At 45.9% G+C, this 22,123-nt stretch overlaps 2 protein-coding genes across 2 annotated transcripts in view; one reads left to right on the top strand and one right to left on the bottom strand.

Moving 5' to 3' along the window:
* ASTN2 (astrotactin 2) overlaps positions 1-22,123 on the bottom strand; it is a 935,497-nt gene that overhangs the window by 160,711 nt on the left and 752,663 nt on the right. The window contains exons 17-18 of the mRNA XM_075324083.1: positions 16,351-16,484; positions 14,166-14,314 (exon numbers count right to left, since the gene is read on the bottom strand). Coding sequence (XP_075180198.1) covers positions 14,166-14,314; positions 16,351-16,484 — 283 coding nt within the window. The remainder of the gene's footprint in view (positions 1-14,165; positions 14,315-16,350; positions 16,485-22,123) is intronic.
* The window catches only part of TRIM32 (tripartite motif containing 32), a 49,681-nt gene continuing 45,253 nt past the window's right edge, over positions 17,696-22,123 (top strand). The window contains exon 1 of the mRNA XM_075324087.1: positions 17,696-17,708. The gene's annotated coding sequence lies outside the window, so the exon portion shown is untranslated. The remainder of the gene's footprint in view (positions 17,709-22,123) is intronic.

Below are 22,123 nucleotides of genomic sequence, written 5' to 3'. Positions count from 1 at the left end.
TTTAGAGGAGCTGCAGGAATTTCTGGTAAGTACTAGTTGTGTACTGCATGTGACAACAACCTCCTATATTCTTTATATGTCTGGCCTATGGGGTAGGGTGGCAAGAAGGAAGTAGACAAATCTGGCTATGCTTTGCCAAAATCTATAGTGTAGGAGGAGAAAAAGGGGTTAAACCCGCGCAATCCGCCAAATAAGATGTAGAGATGTTGATAGTTTAATCACTCTTTTATTCCATAGGTCTACGCGTTTCAAGGTGCAGGGACCTCTTCCTCAGGACCAGAAAATCAACATCATCTATGTTGATTTTCTGGTCCTGAGGAAGAGGTCCCTGCACCTTGAAACGCGTAGACCTATGGAATAAAAGAGTGATTAAACTATCAACATCTCTACATCTTATTTGGCGGATTGCGCGGGTTTAACCCCTTTTTCTCCTCCTACACTGAAGACTTCTGCACGTGGGGCCGCGGCAGCCGCCATTATCCTATGCTATCTACGGTGGTTGTGACCCTTCACAACCATTTTTGGTGAGTGTATTTATCTATATACTAACCTGTACTTATCTGGTAAAACCCTATCAGCGCTTCTGTTTTTTAGCACTATTGCCAAAATCTATATCAAGTCTTCTGAAAGCATGTGTGAAAATGTGTTATGGTCTGAGGATACTAAGGTTGTAAGTTTTGGCCATAATTTCAAAAGCTATGTTTGGCACAAAGCCAACACTGTGCATCACCAAAAGAACACCATACCAACAGTGAGGCATGATGGAGGCAGCATTATGCTTTGGGGCTGTTTTTTGGCAGCTGAGACTGGTGCTTTAGTAAATGTGGAGCGAATTATGAACAGTTCTAAATATCTATCAATTTTGCAACAAAACCTTCAGGCCTCTGCTAGAAAGCTGAAGATAAAGTGAAATGTTTTATGACAATGACCCTAAGGATACTTCCAAATCAACAAAATGGCCAACTCTAGTAGTGCCATGCAGATTGTCTGCATGATGTCAGAAATTTAAAGGGTACTTCATCTATTTAGTATCAGGGTGTACATATTTATGCATCCACATTATTTTACTCCACAAGATTTCAGCTTATTTTTGCAATTGAATTGTACAGATTATAGGTGACATTACAGATGGGAAAAGTTCTGAAATGATTCTTGTATTGTTTTGTATCACAAAAGCTTGGCAGTTTACAGGGGTATTTAGACATTTTATAGCCAATGTAGCTGATCCGATTGAAGAAATTCATGAAGCGACCTATTCAGGTAGCCTTAAGAGAGTCTGCTATGTTCCAACTGTGGCGCCCTGGACAAGCCAGGGGCCACAGATAACAACACCTCACACCCCACACTCCCGGTCAGGCACACCTAAGTCAGACAAAAACCCTTGTTGCCTTCCTCCAGGGGCTGATGTTCACACCAGGAGGTGGGCCAGGCGGTTGGTCCCGCCCACCGAGGAGTTCACAGTCCTGGAGGTGGGAAAAAGAGTCAGTAATAGATTAGGTTTGGAAGTGAAAGTGAGAGGAGGTGAAGTAGTAAAGGAGGAGAGAGAAAGTGGTCCGGGTGTGTGGCCCGGACGGAACAGTAAGGTTGGCAGACGGTGGTGACCGTCTGCAGGAGTGGCCTATTGGAGCTAGCCGTAAGGACCGTGGACGGGCGGTGGCCCGGCGGTACCGGACCGGTACGCAAAGAGAAGCCAGCACCATCCGGCGGGGGCTTACGGACCCCGACAAGGCTAGGAGTCGCCGTGCAATTTGTCAAATCCGTAGGCGAAGGGAACCTCCTGGGTTTCCCAGCAGCCAAGTCCCGACAGAAGGCAACCGTCCAACCGAGAAACGGGAAACACAGTCACCGCCAAGGCTAAAGTTCCCAGGGCCAGAGCCTGTGGGCAAAAGGGGCTCCTTCAGCAACCTTCAAGCTGGGGAGCGGGTTACCGGTGGGAACCCATTGGAACCGATTACACTACAAAGGTGCAGGGAAAGGCAGTCACCATCAACCTGCCGAGAGGAGAAACACCGCAGCCGTCTGTGGGACCCGTCCATCCAGCCGTTTGTTTTACCGGAGACTCTGTGTACATGTTTGGCTGAGTGAGTACCACCGTGCCGTGCGGCACAGCGCTGCCCCCGCGACCCTGCACCTGGCCAGGCCCCGTAACCCGCCTGCCATCCATCCCTACCCCATCACCGGGCCCCGGGACAACCAACCCCCCTACCCACGGAGGGGAGAACTAACATCCAGGCTGCTCCCTGTCATCGCTGCCGGGATCCCCGTCCAGAGCAGCGGTGGTGTCACCAATCTCACCACAACCGTGGGTGGCGTTATGGACAATACCAAATCCCCCACAATCAATTCCCCCTTTCACTCACGGGCGAGGAACGCCGCTCGAGTCCCCGGGATCCGGCCCACCGCTCGAGCCACCACTGAGCAGCAGCAGCAGCCGGACCCGGGCAGTGGGAGAGCGCAGCGTCCCCTCCTCCGCCCGCGACACAACTAATGTGGAGGAAAGTAGAAGAGCTATCATGTGGCCAAATGATCTCAGAATACAGGAACAGGGTTCCATACTTTGCCTTGGTTTAACCCCTTGGCACAAAATGACTTAGATGTACATCATCAGCGGGAAATAGTCCCAGTAAAATTCTGTACAAGTCAAAATCAACAGTGACAGAATGGATTGTGCTCCCCCAGTAATGAACACAATCAGAGAAATGTCATGTCACTGCCGAGCACCATGGAGAAAAGGTAGGAACGTCCACCCACCCCATTCAGCCGGTTCATTCAGGGTCCCCATATGCTACACTGCAAAGTTTGATGTCATCTGCAAAATGAGAACAAAATCTATCAACTCCCACTTCTGCATCACTTATAGTTTGTGTTTGGGACTTCATTTGACCAAATTGGTTTTCATCAAAGCAATAATCAAATCCAAGGATTTTACTGTATTACATTACTCTAAAATCAATGATGATTCCTCTTCCATGTCTCATATCAACATTCTCATCAATGCAAATGTAGCAAATGGGCTGATGTCATCCCAACTATGGAGAGCATTATTATGCTGAAAATTCCTTATTGATTTACATCTATCTATCTATCTATCTATCTATCTATCTATCTACAGTTAGGTCCAGAAATATTTGGACAGTGACACAAGTTTTGTTATTTTAGCTGTTTACAAAAACATGTTCAGAAATACAATTATATATATAATATGGGCTGAAAGTGCACACTCCCAGCTGCAATATGAGAGTTTTCACATCCAAATCGGAGAAAGGGTTTAGGAATCATAGCTCTGTAATGCATAGCCTCCTCTTTTTCAAGGGACCAAAAGTAATTGGACAAGGGACTCTAAGGGCTGCAATTAACTCTGAAGGCATCTCCCTCGTTAACCTGTAATCAATGAAGTAGTTAAAAGGTCTGGGGTTGATTACAGGTGTGTGGTTTTGCATTTGGAAGCTGTTGCTGTGACCAGACAACATGCGGTCTAAGGAACTCTCAATTTAGGTGAAGCAGAACATCCTGAGGCTGAAAAAAAAGAAAAAATCCATCAGAGAGATAGCAGACATGCTTGGAGTAGCAAAATCAACAGTCGGGTACATTCTGAGAAAAAAGGAATTGACTGGTGAGCTTGGGAACTCAAAAAGGCCTGGGCGTCCACGGATGACAACAGTGGTGGATGATCGCCGCATACTTTCTTTGGTGAAGAAGAACCCGTTCACAACATCAACTGAAGTCCAGAACACTCTCAGTGAAGTAGGTGTATCTGTGTCTAAGTCTGTGTAAAGAGAAGACTCCATGAAAGTAAATACAAAGGGTTCACATCTAGATGCAAACCATTCATCAATTCCAAAAGTAGACAGGCCAGAGTTAAATTTGCTGAAAAACACCTCATGAAGCCAGCTCAGTTCTGGAAAAGTATTCTATGGACAGATGAGACCAAGATCAACCTGTACCAGAATGATGGGAAGAAAAAAGTTTGGAGAAGAAAGGGAACGGCACATGATCCAAGGCACACCACATCCTCTGTAAAACATGGTGGAGGCAACGTGATGGCATGGGCATGCATGGCTTTCAATGGCACTGGGTCACTTGTGTTTATTGATGACATAACAGCAGACAAGAGTAGCCGGATGAATTCTGAAGTGTACCGGGATATACTTTCAGCCCAGATTCAGCCAAATGCCGCAAAGTTGATCGGACGGCGCTTCATTGTACAGATAGACAATGACCCCAAGCATACAGCCAAAGCTACCCAGGAGTTCATGAGTGCAAAAAAGTGGAACATTCTGCAATGGCCAAGTCAATCACCAGATCTTAACTCAATTGAGCATGCATTTCACTTGCTCAAATCCAGACTTAAGACAGAAAGACCCACAAACAAGCAAGACCTGAAGGCTCCGGCTGTAAAGGCCTGGCAAAGCATTAAGAAGGAGGAAACCCAGCGTTTGGTGATGTCCATGGGTTCCAGACTTAAGGCAGTGATTGCCTCCAAAGGATTCGCAACAAAATATTGAAAATAAAAATATTTTTTTTGGGTTTGGTTTATTTGTCCAATTACTTTTGACCTCCTAAAATGTGGAGTGTTTGTAAAGAAATGTGTACAATTCCTACAATTTCTATCAGATATTTTTGTTCAAACCTTCAAATTAAATGTTACAATCTGCACTTGAATTCTGTTGTAGAGGTTTCATTTCAAATCCAATGTGGTGGCATGCAGAGCCCAACTCGCGAAAATTGTGTCACTGTCCAAATATTTCTGGACCTAACTGTATTCATCCCTCTATCTATCTATCCCTCTATCCCTCTATCTATCTATCTATCTATCTATCTATCCCTCTATCCCTCTATCTATCTATCTATCTATCTATCTATCTATCCCTCTATCACTCTATCTATCCCTCTATCTATCCATCTATCTATCCATCCATCCATCCATCTATCTAACTATCTATCTATCCCTCTATCTAGTTATCTATCTATCTCTCTCTCTCTATCTATCTATCTATCCCTCTATCTATCCATTATCTATCTATCTCTATCTATCTATCTATCCCTCTATCTATCCCTCTATCTATCTATCTCTATCTATCTATCTTTCTATCCCTCTATCTATCTATCTATCTCTCTCTCTCTATCTATCCATTATCTATCTATCTATCTTATTTATCCAACTATCTATCCATCCATCCATCCATCCATCCACGCTTCTATCCCTTCATTCACCCATCTATCCATAATAATAATAATAATAATAATATTTAGGCATTTTTATAGCGCTATTAATTCCACAGCGCTTTACAAACATTGGCAACACTGTCCCCATTGGGGCTCACAATCAAGAGTCCCTATCTGTATGTTTTTGGAGTGTGGGGGGAAACCGGAGTACCCGGAGGAAACCCACGCAAACACGGGGAGAACATACAAACTCCTTGCAGATGTTGTCCTTGGTGGGAATTGAACCCAGGACCCCAGCGCTGCAAGACTACAGTGCTAACCACTGAGTCACCGTGCCGCCCAATCCCGCCACCCATCCACTCATCCATCCATTCACCAGCCCCCCAACTATCCATGCATAAACCCATCCATCCACCCATCCCTCTATCCATCAATCTAGCCATCCATCTATCCATCCATCCAACAACCCATTCACCCAGCCACAAATCCATCCACTCATCTATCCATCCATCCACTCATTCATCCATCAATCCATCCATCCATCCATCCACTCAGCCACCCATCTATCCAGCCATAAACCCATCCATCCATCCAGCCATCCATCTATCCATCCATCCACCAACCCATTCACAAAGCCACACATCCATCCATCCATCCATCCACTCATCCATCCATCCATCCACCCATCCATCCATCATGGATATCCATCCAACCATCCATCCACTCATGCATCCATCCACCCATCCATCTATCCATCCATCCACTCATCTATCCACCCATCCACTCATCCATCCACTCATCTATCCACCCATCCATCCATCCACCCATCCATCCACTCATCTATCCACCCATCCACTCATCCGTCCATCCATCCACCCACCCATCCATCCATCCATCCATCCATCCATCCACTCATCTATCCACCCATCCACTCATCCATCCATCCATCCATCTACCAACTAATTCCCCCAGCCACACATCCATCCACTCATATATCCATCCATTCACCCATCTAGCCACACATCCACTCATTCATCCATCCATCCATCCATCCATCCATCAACCCATCCATCCATCCATTCATCCATCCGTAACAGTTCAGTAAGGGTTGGTAAAAAACAATCTTCTTACTTCCATATCTTACAGACTCTGTAGATAGAGTTTTGCAGACAACATCTGGGCAGAGAGAATGAGTGTGATTATAAATGGCTTCCCCCCACAGCTACGCACATTAGTTTTATGGACTGTCTCTAATGTAGACTGTCCAAGCAGTAGGTTAACCTAGAAGAAAATACGAGCCCATAGAGTCCAGTGTATAAGTGATAACTGTATTTAAGAGGAAACGTCCTTTGAAGAGGTTATTTATAATGAGAAAAACATGGAAACTCTTTTTTAAAGGGAATCCATGCTTTTGCTATCCCATCTGGGATCAGTATGATGTAGGTGCAGCGACCCAGAAATTATATCAAAACTACAGTATGCAGCCCAGTAAATGATATGCATATTATTACTCCAGTGATCTTTGTCATTTGCTGGGCTCCTTGCTGCAGTTTTGATAAAATCACTATTTTATATGCTGCAAACCTACCAGTTCTCCGTATACTAAGCTCTGTATAACTCCGCCCCCATCACTGATTGGCAGCCTTCTGCCTATGTACAGTATACATAGAAAACTGCCAATCAGTGGTGGGGGTGGGGTTATATAGAGCTCATGAATATGAAGGACTACAAGGCAGATTTCCTAGCCCTCTAGTGATAATCTACTGCTGATAAAACAGTGATTTTATCAAAACAACAGCAAGCAGCCCAGTAAGTGACACACTGCTGGAATCAGGATCTCTGTATCTATATTATTATGCTCTCAAATTAGGTGGTAAAAACTGCTGACAGATTCCCATTAAAATAAATACACCAATTGTCTATGGGTTGCGTCTCCCAGCAGTTTAACACCTCAGATACAACGATTAATAATGATCACGGCATCTAAGGAGTATAACAAAGGAAGGTTGCTCCCCTCTGTTAGACTGTTGCCCACTCTGGTATACAAACACTGGGTCCTGAAAGGTTTCTATGGTGGGAGGTCTAACAATTCGCTCCGGTTCTGCTATATTGGTTCTCTATATAGGTTTAAACGGTCTCACACTGCAAAGAAAAACATTGTGTAGGCGGCTTAAAACACGGTGAGAAATAACCAAACTTTGCTACAAAGGTGAGGTTATGGAAGACAAATTCATATCACCTGTCATACAACACGGCAAAACTGAGCACAGCAGCAAGACACAAGGTAGTTATACTGCATCAGCAAGGCGTCTCGCAGGCAAAGATTTCACAGAAGACCTGGGTATAAAGATGTGCTGATGAAGCTCTTTTGAAGAAACACCAAGAAATGGGAAATGGTGAGAACCGTGGACGCAGTACTCAGCCAAAGAAACACTGCAAAATATGAAAGTGCAGCAGAGTTGGTTTAGCTCAAAAAGCGAGATCTCGCAATATCACAGTGAAAGGGGTATCGGAGGGTTGTAGGCTCTTATTCTGGATGTAGATGTAAGAAGGTGGTCAGTGTATGTAGACTCACCCCTGAAGATCTTGACCATATTGTTTTATTGTAATGTTTTAGTACTGAAGTTGATTTGGTGAGTGCTGCTGCTGCTGCAATGTAGCATAGCCCAAGAAGTATGACGGCAGGCACCACCTGGTAGGACTCTATTATATGTGTCGCGGGCGGAGGAGGGGACGCTGCGCTCGGGTCCGGCTGCTGCTGCTCGGTAGTGGCTCGAGCGTTGGGCCGGATCCCGGGGACTTGAGCGGCGTTCCTCGCCCGTGAGTGAAAGGGGTGGTTTGGGTGTAGGGATATTGTCCGTGACGCCACCCACGGTTGTGGTGAGGTTGTGACACCACCGCTGCTCTGGACAGGGGTCCCAGGAGCGATGACAGGGAGCAGCTTGGATATTGGTTCTCCCCTCCGTGGGTAGGAGGTTGGTTGTCCCGGGGCCCGGTGATGGGGTAAGAATGGTTGGCAGGCGGGTTACGGGGCCTGGCGAGGTGCAGGAATGCGGGGGCAGCGCTGTGCCGTTCGGCACGGTGGTACTCACTCAGCCAGTAATTTACACGGAGTCTCTGGTCAAACAAAGCCTGCTTTACACCTTACGATCCAGCATACGATATCGTATGCGATCGTAACCGCCTCCATCGTATGTGCGGCACGTTCAATTTGTTGAACGTGTCGCACAAATGATTAACCCCCGTCACACGTACTTATCCATCCATACGACCTCGCTGTGGGCGGCAAACATCCACTTCCTGGAGTGGGAGGGACGTTCGACGTCACAGCGACGTCACACGACAGCCGGCCAATAGAAGCGGAGGGGCGGGGCTGAGCGGGACGTAAACATCCCGCCCACCTCCTTCCTTCCGCATTGCTGGCCGGGAGCTGCAGGACGCAGGTAAGATCTGTTCATCGTTCCCATGGTGTCACACACTGCGATGTGTGCTACCCCGGGTACGATGAACAACCTGACGTTCAATTCTAGAGAAATGAACGATGTGTATGCGATGAACGTTTTACCGTTCAATCGCACGTACCTGTCACACACTGCAATGTACCTTACAATGCCGGATGTGCGTCACTTACGACGTGACCCCGCCGACACATTGTAAGATACATTGCAGCGTGTAAAGCGGGCTTTAGAGAGAAGGTGTGCGGTGTGCCAAGGTCGGGCAGGTCCCAGTTGAACGACGGGCCTGCTGGGTGAATGTAGTGGTATGTGGGACCCTGAGGATAGATGCAGTGCAGAGCTGGGACCCTAGGATATGGTCATGGCTACATAAGTCTGTTGATACGAAGGGCAGCCATAAAAGAAGAATCAGTACAGTGCAGGAGTAAGGCCCGTTTCAAACATCTGGCATTTCGCCGGATTGCCGGATCCGGCACACTCCAGTACAGTGAAATACAGTACAATGGCATTGCGGCAACCTCCGGTCATATGCTGTTACGTGACCAGAGCATGTGACCGGAGCTTGCCGCGAGGCCATTGGACAGTATGAACACTGTACTGTAGTGTGCCAGATCCGGCAATCCAGCGAAATGCCAAATGTGTGAAACTGGCCTTAGCAGACAGGGAAGAAAAGGAGGGAGAGTCTGTATTTGTTGTGACCCATGTGAGAGAAACCTGTGGAAGAAAAGAAAAAGTTACGCTTGAGAGAAACCCCATTGTGTCGTCTTGGAGCGGAACCCAGAGAAGTGAAGGAACTGAGGAACGCAGCCCACACGTTCACTGGGCCTACAAACTGCTTGTGACAGGGCCAGGGGGTTGCACCCGGACACCAGCCGGGCCACAACTACAGCGCCCCCCTGCCACCCTGTTACACAGGGATCCCACAAACTTGAGGCTACTTTCACACATCAGTTTTTTTCCATCAGGCACAATCCGGAAAAAACGGATAAAACGGATCCAGCGCCGGATCCGTTTTATCCCCAATGATTTGTATTAGCACCGGTTTGTGCCTGATGGCCTTGCGTTGCATCTGGCTTTTGCCGGATCCGTCGTAATTGGCTAATGCAGCGGCCGGATGGAACATCTCTTGTAACGTTTTTTGTCTCTGACAAAAAAACACATTGCGCCGGATTCGTCGCGATACGGCGTGATTTACAATGGAAGCCTAAGGACGCCAGCGTATTGTGGCAAAAAACGTATGCAGCCGCCGGATCCGTTTTTTTTAAACTGAGCATGCTCCAATTTATTGTAAAAAAAATGGATCCAGCAAAAAAAATGACGAAACGGATGCAAAAATGGATGCGCCGGATCCGTTTTTACCGGATCCGTCAAAAAACGGATCCGTCGCATCCGTTTTTGCATACTCTGCGCCGGATTCATTGCACACGCCGGATTGTGTCTGATGCCAAAAAACGGATGTGTGAAAGTAGCCTTAGGGGTACTTTGCACTCTGCGACATCGCAAGCCGATGCTGCGATGCCGAGCGCGATAGTCCCCGCCCCGTCGCAGCTGCGATATCCTTGTGATAGCTGCTGTAGCAAACATTATCGCTACGGCAGCTTCACATGGACTCACCTGTCCTGGGACGTCGCTCTGGCCGGCGACCCGCCTCCTTATTAAGGAGGCGGGTCGTACGGCGTCACTGCGACGTCACACGGCAGGCAGCCAATAGGAGCGGAGGGGCGGAGATTAGCGGGATGTAAACATCCTGCCTACCTTCCCCCTTCCGCGTATCCTACGGGAGCCGCGGTGACGCCGGTAGGAGATGTTCCTCGTTCCTGCGGCTTCACACACAGCGATGTGTGCTGCTGCTGGAGCAAGGAACAACATTGGACCATTGCGTCAGTGTAATTATGGATTACGCCGACGCTGCACCGATGATACGATTACGATGCTTTTGCGCTCGTTAATCGTATCATCTAGGCTTTACACACTACGATGTCGCCTGCGACGCCGGATATGCGTCACTTTCAATTTGACCCCACCGACATCGCACCTGCGATGTCGTAGTGTGCAAAGTACCCCTTAGGCTGCTTTCACACATCAGGTTTTTCCTGTGTAGCACAATCCGGCACTTTGCGGGAAAAACGCATCCGGTTTTTTTTGCCGCCGAGTGCGTTTTTTCCTCATAGACTTTTATTAGCATCGGATTGTTCCGCATGTGCTCGCGTTTGATCCGGTTTTTGCTGGTTGCGGAAAAAATCGTCACTACAGCGGCCGCACAGGACGCAGAGAGGAACGTTTTTTGCCAGCGACATGGTGCATAATGAAAGTCTATGCACGCCGAATCCGGTGGCAGGCATCAAACACCGGAAGCATGTACCGGATACGGTTTTTACTTCTGAGCATGCCCAGAAGTGATATAAATTCATTGCTTGTCAGAAAATCAATCACTCACTCTCTCTCACTCACTCACTGACTCTCACCTACTCATTGATCACAGGCGCGGCACTGCACGGCTGTCACACTGCTGGCGGCTTCTCCTGATTTGAAAATGCCGGCCGCTCATTATTCAATCAGGTATTCTCTGCATTCCCCGCCCACCGGCGCCTATGATTGGTTGCAGTCAGACCCGCCCCCACGCTGAGTGACAGCTGTCTCACTGCAACCAATCACAGCTGCCAGTGGGCATGTCTATATCGTGCAGTAAAATAAATAAATAAATAATTTTTAAAAAAACGGCGTGCGGTTCCCCCCCAATTTTGATACCAGCCAAGATAAAGCCACACGGCTGAAGGCTGGTATTCTCAGGATGGAAAGCTCCACGTTATGGTCAACCCCCCAGCCTAAAAATATCAGCCAGCAGCCGCCCGGAATTGCCGCATCCATTAGATGCGATCGTCCCGGAACTCTACCCGGCTCATCCCAATTTGCTCTGGTGCGGTGGCAATCGGGGTAATAAGGGGTTAATCATGGCAGGCATCTATGAGACACCCCCAATGATTAACCTGTAAGTGAAAGTAAATAAACACATAAACCCGAAAAAATACTTTATTTGCAATAAAAGACAAAAAAACTCCCTCTTTCACCATTTTATTAAAATCCCCAAATACCCCTGCAGGTACGACATAATCCACAGAGGTCCCACGATGATATCAGCTCTGCTACATGAAGCTTACAGGAGCGGCAGTAGAACACTGCCATTCTCTATTATCTCCACACCGTAACTGAAGTGAATCGCGTGGTCACCGGGGACGTCACTGAGGTAGTGCCGGGGCGTGTGCGGTGATGATGCGTGCGGTAGTGCCGGGGTGTGTGCGGTGATGATGCGTGCGGTAGTGCAAAGGTATGTGCGGTGATGGTGCGTGCGGTATTGCCGGGGCGTGTGCAGTGATGATACATGCGGTAGTGCAGGGGTGTGCAGAGATGATGCGTGCGGTAGTGCAGGGGTGTGCGGTGATGATACGTGCGGTAGTGCAGGGGTGTGCAGAGATAATGCGTGCGGTAGTGCCTGCGTGTGCGGTGATGATGCGTGCGGTAGTGCAGGGGTGTCCAGAGATGATGAGTGCGGTAGTGCAGCGGTGTGCAGAGATGATGTGTGTGGTAGTGCCTGCTTGTGCGGTGATGATGGGGTTTATGATGATGATGCTCTCTCAGCATAAAAAAAAACAAAAAAACGGATTTGTTTTTTTTACTGGATCCATCGCATCAGTTTTTACACAATCGGAGACGGATCCGTTGCATCGGGCACAAACCGGATTGTGCCTGATTGGAAAAAACTGATGTGTGAAAGCAGCCTTAGGGGTACTTTGCACGCTGCGACATCGCTAGCCGATTGTAGCGATGCCGAGTGCGATAGTCCCCGCCCCGGTCGCAGATGCGATATCTTGTGATAGCTGCCGTAGCGAACATTATCGCTACGGAAGCTTCACACGCACTTACCTGCCCTGCGATGTTGCTCTGGCCGGCGACCCGCCTCCTTCCTAAGGGGGCGAGTCATGCGGCGTCACAGCGACGTCACACGGCAGGCAGGCAATAGAAGCGGAGGGGCGGAGATGAGCGGGACGTAAACATCCTGCCCACCTCCTTCCTTCCTCATTGCAGGCGGGACGCAGGTAAGTAGATGTTCCTCGCTCTTGCGGCTTCATGCACAGCGATGTGTGCTGCCTGCTGGAACGTGGAACAACATCGTACCTGTCACTGCAGCGAAATTATAGAAATGACCGACACTACACAGATCACCGATTTTCGACACTTTTGCGATCGTTTATCGGCGCATCTAGGCTTTACACGTTGCGACGTCGTTACCGGTGCCGGATGTACGTCACTTTCAATTAGACCCCGACGAGATCGCAGTAACGATGTCGCAGTGTGCGTCTACCAACGACTGGCAAAGAAGTGAACTAGAGGTGAAAATAAAAAGTGCAATAGGAGGATACCTGATGAAAAAGGAGTGAGGGGGATGGATTAACGCCTCATCTGAGGTGGTTGTGTGAGACACAAGCACTATGTAGGTATAAAGGCTGCTGCAGATCCATGGGTGTAGACATACTGAATTATTTTTAAAGACCAAACATTTTTTTCTTTTTTTTTAAATTGTTGCATTCTAGTAGCAAGAAATTTTGGGGATGCATTTCAGGAGTAGTGTCACCAGTCTGTGGCATATAATAAAGTGGAAAGTGGTTCCTCTGCGCTGCTCGTGTAACCAAACGATGACTTGGATAAAATTTAACAGGTTTATTTATGCGTTTCGATGTGATCTGGCCTCTTCTTCAGGATAAAACCGATTATGGGACAGGAGTGTGTTGAACGGAAAAAGACGACAAGTGAAAACCAAAACTCTGTCACACCGCGCACACACACAGGAAAAGACAATAAGAAATTCAGGAGGAAAACAAGAATAGAATGGAAGTAAGAAAACAAGGGTACACTCCTCAACCACGCCAAGCAAAAAGCACAACTTTCACCGGAAAGAGTCTGGGACACCACACCTCACAGACCAACACAGAATAAACTATAGCTGGCATGGGTAGAAGGATTCCAACAGTATAAATAGGAGGGAAACAAATGTGATAGGTCTCCAAACAACATGTGATTAAAGGAGCAAGTAGACCAGCAGAGATTAAGTCTTGCTAGCCTATGAATCAGCACACAGCAGGTCGATGCCCGAGCCTGTCTATGTTGATCCCAGACATCAGAGAAGCCATCTGGTGTAGTGTCAGAATCTGCAATGTGAACAAAGTCCAATGCTGCCATGACAGTCGGCGAAGTTAAAGCAAAACTCCATGTGGAATAGTATTAAAAAAAATTGCATTTTTCTTCACATCATGATACTTATTAAAAAAAAAAGGAGTAATTTTTGTAATTTTTACACTGGCCACCGGGGCTTTTTTTAGATTCTAACTTCCTATTCTTTCAGGAAGAATTTTCAGCAGATTTCTTATCATCAAAGGCAGGATTACAATGACATGTAGCACTTCTATACATAGCTGATAACACAGGATCCATGGATCGCAATAAGAGATGGCACAGCTGTCCCTGATGAGCTGGTAGTATGTATCTTACCTGTGTATAGTTCTGTATCTGTGTATTCATCTACTTTCTTATGATGGAGAATGTAATCAGAAACTTTGGTTCCTATAGAAGCTTGGACATCCAGCCATTCGAGAGCTACCACAGTGCTAGATGGCTCCATGTTGGGAGACAGACGAAAACTGCAAGAAAAAACAACCAAAAAAACATACTTAGAGCCTATTCAGACAACTGATGATCTTGTGCAAGTGCTATCTGTGGTTTTCACTGATAGCACTAATTCCGGTGATAGTCTATTAGTCTATGGGGCTATCACCCTATCTATGCTTTTTGCTGACCGAGCGGTACGCGGAAAATTGAGTAGACATGTCCGACTTTGACCCGAAAAATTGAATCAAAATCAGTAATGCAAATCGAGTGTGGTCCAAATTTTCATGATCTGTAAGAAAGGAGAAGGTGGACGAGAAAACAGATGACACTCGGACCACACTTTCATCAGTCTGATCCAAAAAAATGGTCAGTTTTTCTCGTATTGGACATTTGAGTCAGCCCTCAAGTATATAAAATGGTATTGTGATCTAAAATTGTAGAATATTTAAAGAGAAAAGCTTAAAACAAGTTAGTTAGCTCAAAAATCTGTATCAGAGTGAGCACAGCTCCTCATAGAGGGAACCATGCGCTAGGCAGAAACATATCTTTAGCTGGATATGCAAACATCCTCTTCAGAGAGGAATAGGACTTGAACTCTAGCGCCTCCTATTGGGTAGTAGCCCTAAAAGTCAATATCAACTATTCAACGACCCTTGCCACATGACTTGGGATAAAAAGTCAAATCAGACACTCAATTTACAGACATGGGTTTCAAGTTGTTTGGCCCTCATTTGTCAAGCTAGGTAAGGGGAAGTAAAGAGCGGGCAGTGAAAGGTAAGGGAAGGGGACCCCTGCGTCTAGGGAAGGGGAAGATGGTGACCCCTGACTAAACCTGCTGGTGGTAGGTCCTTGCGCCAAGCCAGATAAACGACCCTTGGGATTCCTAGTGCTGGGCCATAAATAGGGAATGGGTAGGATAAGCTCTTCGTCAGCCCCACTATATGCTAAAGGAAAAGACAAGGAGGACAAGGGGGAAAAAGCATGAACTACTTATCCACAGATGACTCAGGCAGAAGTTCAGCAAAGCTTCAGCAACAATACTACAAATAAGAGCAAGCCACCTGCTTGCAACCAGAGCTAGAATAATCTGAAGAATATCCCCAGCACCAGCCCAGGGAAGAAGGGAGTATTTAAGCCCATGGAGAATACTGATAATCAGCAGCTGGTGGAAGTTGGGCTCCTTCTGGGTCCAAAAGGGGAAGAGATGAAAATTCATCAGGAAAGCTACCTTTACCAATGACTAATAACAGCAGGAACAATAGAAAGTCAGGGATAATTTTGCATAGCCAAACGCTGTGACCTTCTATGGCCTGAAACCACATGATTGTATGTCACCTGTGACATACCTGTGGCTTCATCAGTGCAGAAAAGGTCTGATTTGGACAGGTGAGAGGACCTTGACATGTGGGCTTAAGAGTAATGTCTCTCTTATGTTGGAGAGTGTCAAGCAAGTGTAAGGAGACTTATAGGCCATGCAATGCCATTCTTGGAAATTGAAATATACAAATAGCCTCTTCATAGTGACAAAGAACATACATTTTAGTGCAACATATGAAGGGGCTTGTGCATATTTAAATTCCAAAAGTAGTATTGGATGGTATACAAGTCTCCTTACGCCAATTTTGTACTCTCCACAAAGAGAAATGTCCCTCCTTAAACCCTTTTAGTTGGACAGTTTTGAAAAAAAATATATACATTATGTGGGTGGCCCAAGACACTCTCCATCTCCTCATCATGCATCATGTAGCCTATTGGCGTCAGTTAGTGCAGCGGGTGAGTGGATGGACCTGGCCAAAACAACTGTTGGTGGTGCTTCAGACGGCAGAGTAAATTGGACGGCCAGCCATAAAACCTAAATTCTAGACTGAAGAATTGGATGGATTTTAATAACTAAAGTTCAATTAGGGTCACCTAGATAATGGCGGATACTGGTCAAAGTCAAAATTTTGATGTTACGAAAACTATAGTGCCAATATAGCAGTCTAGTGCCGAATGACAGGTAGGTATAACCCTTTTTATGGCATTAAAGTGTCTCGATACCATTTACAATATCGGAATAATAACTTACACCGGTGGTGGGAGCGGACTGCAGTTTGGTAACCCATTGTCATCAAAAGCCGTGAGGTCACATCGGCACCAATCTTCAATAACTTCGCCTTTCCCAGAACACCAGTATAAGCTCATGAAGGCATTTTTCAGCACCTGTGAAAAAAAGAAAAAAATGTTTGTCAGGTTTAGAATACCCAGTTTCTAATATTAGGGCATTCTGATTTAAAGGGAACCTGTTGGTAGCACCACCTGTGTGCCAGAAGAGGCAGATCGGGATAAAGGGAACCTGTTGGCAGCACCACCTCTGTGCCAGAAGAGGTATTGCGGGATAGGTTGGAGTCAGACATTAAGAAAGGAGCTTATAACAAAGCCATTTAGTACGCTAATATTCAGTTTTTATGTACATATAAATTAGATTTGTGGCACCCCAGGGTTCAGTTGCCACAAATATACCTGTACCTGGGGCAGGGAAGGATCTCCACATCAGGTAATCCCACATACAACATTTCCACTCCAAGCCTGGAGGGGGAGCTCTACAAGTCGAGTTCAGGTGAGGTCCCCTTTAAATCCAGGTTTGGAGGCGGAGTCAGAGAGACAGTTGACAGTTGGAGAAAAGGAGACTGTGCGAGCAGAGAGTGAGGGAAGACATCAAAATGGAGCGGGCAGTGCTTAGCCCGCACAAGTAACTGTGTGACCGCCTGAGAGATCAAGAGTGAGGCAAAAGAGGAGAGACCGGGGAGGTGGAGCCTGACCGGTTCATCCCCAAGGAACAGCGCTGATTACCGGACACTGGCGTCCGAGATTGTGAGGGATCGAATCTGCCCAGCAATAAAGACCGGAGGCCAGGGAGACTGCAGATCTCCTGGCCGCAGCAGCACCTGAAGGCAAAGCTGCTACACAGAGCTTAGGGACCGCAGTGAGTACAGCAGTGCCCCTTAGAGAAGCTAATACCAAGCCATACAGGTGAAGACAGTGAGAGAGGGACAAGGTATAGCTACAGGCAGCCTAGTACCAAGGAGAAACATAGCGCAGCAGAGATGCCACACAACTGACCTGGTGCAGAGATCCTGAACTGTTCCCAGATTACCCAAAAAAACCTGTCACATCAGAAACTGAACCCATTTTTAACACCTGCAAGTAAAATCTGGTCAGAGTTAATGAATTGGTGTGACGCACTTTATTCCTTCATCTGAGGAGCCATAGGCTGCTGCACTAAATGACAGTTGAAAAGGCTGTGAGGAAAAACCGCCATATCTGTGTACTACAAAAACTGCCCTGGGGATCCTGCTTCACCTACGGGAAGCGTAAACAGCTGGCTGCCTCACCATCACCCCAGAGGTCTGACCTGCAGCCCCAGTAACCATACTGGAACCGTAGGTGGCGTCACGAAATACTTTTATTTATTTATCTATTTTTTCTTTATTATTTTATTTTTTTTATTTTTATTATTTATTGACTTTCAGCGACCACCAGGGCCACGGAACCGGGCACAGGCCCCCGTGACATAATCCCATTAACAAACACCCGGAACCGAGTACCCCACGGCCCTGGGACGGGTCAGATTTGCAAGTGCATTGGTGGGTGTATCTGTGCACTTGCAGTCCTCAGCTCCTCTTCTCTTCATCATTGTCGTCCCCTCTTCTTGATTGATAGTGGAGAGAAAAAAAGATGTTATACAGCAGACCCTCTATCATTAATCAAGAAGTGTGGAAGGCCCTAGAGGCGGTAGACCTGTCAAGGATCCGAGGACTGCAAGTGCACCGATACTCCCATCAGTGCACTAGCTAACCTAATTAGCATATCACTTAAAGTCCTCATGTAAAGTCCATGATGGTGCCCCTCTAATGTATTTCTGATTCTGTCGCCGGGCCACATAGCATCTCTGTTGCAGCCGATGCAGAGCAACAAGGCAGTGGTGCTGTGTGATTCTGGGACTTGTGGTACCAACTAGGAAGGGACCTGGAGGGTTAACTCTTGTCTTAATTCCTGCAGTTTGCCCTGGGCCAGGAAGCTGGCTATATTAAGATCCAAAATGCTTGTCCTCCATTGATAGGTATAATTCTATAGTTATGGTCATTTCCAGCTTTAGTTTTATAGTTAAGTTTATTACCAGTAATAGTTCTCATATAGTTGTGGTCATTGCCAGTTATAGTTCTATTGTTATGTGCGTTGCCATTTATAGTTCTCATATAGATATGGTCATTGCCAGTTATAGTTCTATAATTATGGTTATTGCCAGTTATAGTTCTCATATAGTTATAGTCATTGCCAGTTATAGTTCTCATATAGTTATGGCCATTGCCAGTTATAGTTCTCATATAGTTATGGCCATTGCCTGTTACAGTTCTATCGTTATGGCCGTTGCCAGTTATAGTTCTCATATAGTTATAGTCATTGCCAGTTATAGTTCTGTTATAGTTATAGTCATTGCCAATTATAGTTTTCAAACAGTTCTGGTCATTGCCAGTTATAGTTCTATCGTTATGGTCATCGACAGTTATAGTTCTCATATAGTTATAGTCATCGCCAGTTATAGTTCTCATATAGTTATAGTCACTGCCAGTTACGAGTCTCTTATAGTTATAGTCATTGCCAGTTATAGTTCTCATATAGTTATAGTCATTGCCAGTTATAGTTCTCATATAGTTATAGTCACTGTCAGTTATAGTTCTCTTATAGTTATAGTCATTGCCAGTTATAGTTCTCATATAGTTATAGTCATTGCCAGTTATATTTCTTCTAGTCCTAGCCAATATGGGATGTGATTATGCTGCTTGTACTTTCTTGTTGATTTTGACCATCCCATCTCACCTGCCTGGTGATTTTGCTCTTCTTCCAACCTACTTGTTTTTATACGGCTTCCCAGCCACCCATTGCCAGCCTGCTTTACCGGCCAGACCTGCACCACCCCCAAAATACCTGACAGTAAAACACTCTGCGAGTAGCTTACTTTAGGGGAGTATCACACTTGATAGATTGGACAATGTGTTCTGTATAGACTGATGAGACTCAGATTCAGGTTTACATAGGATTACATTGAAAAAGCAACTTTCTCGAGGAGTTGATCATTAAGTATAGGAACAAATGTCCTGTCTGCACCATAACTTTTGCAAAGGTGCTAGAAGATAAATATTAAATTGGCAACTCATCTTTAACCCTTCACAAACCTGGCAATTTTTCATTTTTGCGCTTTCGTTTTTTCCTTTCCTTCTTTCAAGAGCCATCATTTTTTTATTTTTCTGTTGCATAGCCATGCAAGGAGAGAAAGTGGAGGAGAAGGATAGCGAAAGAGAGGGAGAAACGGAGGCAAAGAAGGGGAGATGGAGAGAGACAGGGGAAAAGGAGAGACAGGAAAAGAGAAAGGGATAAATGGAAAGATAGAAAGGAAAAGACAGAGGGAGAGAGGGAGAGAAAGAGGGGGACAGGGGAAGAGGAAGAGAGGGAGAGACAGAGGCATAGAAGGGAAGAAGGAGACAGTGGGAAAGGGAGAATCGGAAAGAGAAAGGAAGAGAGATCAAGAAAGAGAAGGGCAAGACAGGGAGAAAGGGTGAGATAGAGGGAAAGAGGGAGAGCCAGAGGCAGAGAAGGAGAGAGAAAGGAGGAAAGGGAGAGAAAAAAGGAGAGAGGGCAAGAGAGAGAAAGACACAGGGAGAGAGAGGGGGAGAGGGAAAAAGGATGAGAGAGAGATAGAGACAAATGCAAAAAGGGGAGAAGGTGGGAGACAGGGGGAAAGGGAGCCAAAAGAAAAGAGAAAGGGAGAGAGGGAAAGAAAGAAATAGAAGGGGAGAGGGAGAGAAAGAAAGGGAGAGACAGTGGGAAAGAGGACAAGAGAAAGATACAAAGGCAGAGAAGGGGAGAAGGAGAGAGACAGGGGGAAGGAGAGACACAGGGAAAGAGAAAGGGACACAGGGAAAGAGGGAAAAAGGGAAAGACAGGGAGAAACAGAGGGGGAAAGGGAAAGAGGAAGAGAAAAAGAGACAAAGCCAGAGAAGGGGAGAAGGAGAGAGACAGGGGTAAAGAAGACACAGGGAAAGAGAAAGGGAGAGAGGGAAAGAAAGAAACAGAAGGGGAGAGGGAGAGAGAAAGAAAGGGTGAGACAGAGGGGGAGAGGAAGAGAGGGAGAAACAGAGGCAGAGAAGGGGAAAAGAAGTGGTAGGGGAAGGGGGGGTAGGGAAAGAGAAAGGTAGAGGGGGAAAGAGAGGGAGAGAGGGAGAAAGAGAGGTGGGGAGGAAGATTTAAAGAGAGGAAGCGAGAGGGAGAGAGGTGGAGAGAGACAAAAAAGGGAGGGAGTTCTGAATCTGCCATAGTAGAATCCTACAAGACAGCTAATCATTCTATAAGTGCATTAGAAAAAAGTATTTAAAGAGCACATCCACGTTCAATTAATATTCATGTCATTAACATTTAATTTGTAGAGGATGAAATATTTAACTAGCATGCTTTTACATGCCATTTGTAATATTTATGTACAACATTGCAATCACTTACTATTAGATAAATCACTAAAAGGCAGCAGGGGCGCTCAATTGCTCTAAGAACAGATATCAATCAAGGTACGGTAATGTGCCGGCTGTACAGGGATACAGCGGACGTACTGTAGGCTCCGCTTACCCTGCCATTACATTGTGTGCCATAGTAATACAGATACGGAATCTTCAGTGTTTCCATACTGTATGGATTTCCATCACCTGCCCAGCTAATTCCCGCACATTTTCAAAAACATTCCTGCCACCATTGAAGCCAATTAAAATGGAAATATTGTTGTGGATGATGATCTGGAGAGACTTTGTGTCTGGGTGAGAAAGCTGAATGAGGACAGAGAATGGGCAGAAGACGATGTCAGGAGAGCCCAGCAGTAGTATAGCCTCAGGCTTGTGACTTCCAGAAACAATAACCCAGCTATTGAAAATGTTTTTCCGCTGTTTGATGTCCACTAAGGGGCCTGTTATATATTACTTCTAGTAGCTGTGCTTGAACAAAGCAGCCCTGCTGTCTCGTATAGCAGCACAGGAGCTTACAACAAGAAATTCAGCTTGTGATGAAGGCTCAGGGATGGAGCTCGACTTTTACAACTTATATACAGTACCTAATCTTTCGTATAAGTGCAAAAGTGTAGGTGCACATTCACACTGCGGTCAATTAATAGATAAATACAAAATGAGCAAACACCTGTTTGTAAGTAAATCTAATATATAACAATGAGTGAGTGTGTGTGTGTGTGTGTGTGTGTGTGTGTGTGTGTGAATGTATGTATGTGTGTGTGTGTGTGTATGTGTGTGTTTATGTGTATGTGTGTATGTGTGTGTGTGTGTGTGTGTGTGTGTGTGTGTGTGTGTGTGTGTGTGTGTGAATGTATGTATGTGTGTGTGTGTGTGTGTATGTGTGTGTTTATGTGTATGTGTGTATGTGTGTGTGTGTGTGTGTTTATGTGTATATGTGTGTGTGTGTATGTGTATGTATGTATGTGTGTGTGGGTGTGTGTGAATGTGAATGTATGTATGTATGTGTGTGTTTATGTGTATATGTGTATGTGTGTGTATGTGTGTGTGTGGGTCTGTGTGAATGTATGTATGTGTGTGTGAGTGTGTATGTGTGTGTTTATGTGTATATGTGTATGTGTGTATGTGTATGTATGAATGTGTGTGAATGTATGTGTGTGTCTGTGTCTGTATATATGAGAATGTGTGTGTATGTGTGGGTGTGTATGTGTGTGTATGTGTGTATGTGTGTGAATGTGTGTGTATGTATGTATGTATGTGTGTGTGTGAATGTGTTTGTGTATGTATGTATGT

This window comes from Anomaloglossus baeobatrachus, chromosome 9 (assembly GCF_048569485.1).
Source record: "Anomaloglossus baeobatrachus isolate aAnoBae1 chromosome 9, aAnoBae1.hap1, whole genome shotgun sequence".
NCBI classification, from domain to species: domain Eukaryota; kingdom Metazoa; phylum Chordata; class Amphibia; order Anura; family Aromobatidae; genus Anomaloglossus; species Anomaloglossus baeobatrachus.
The sequence above is the reverse complement of the archived record's forward strand: the minus strand, read 5'-3'. Positions and strand labels throughout refer to the sequence as shown.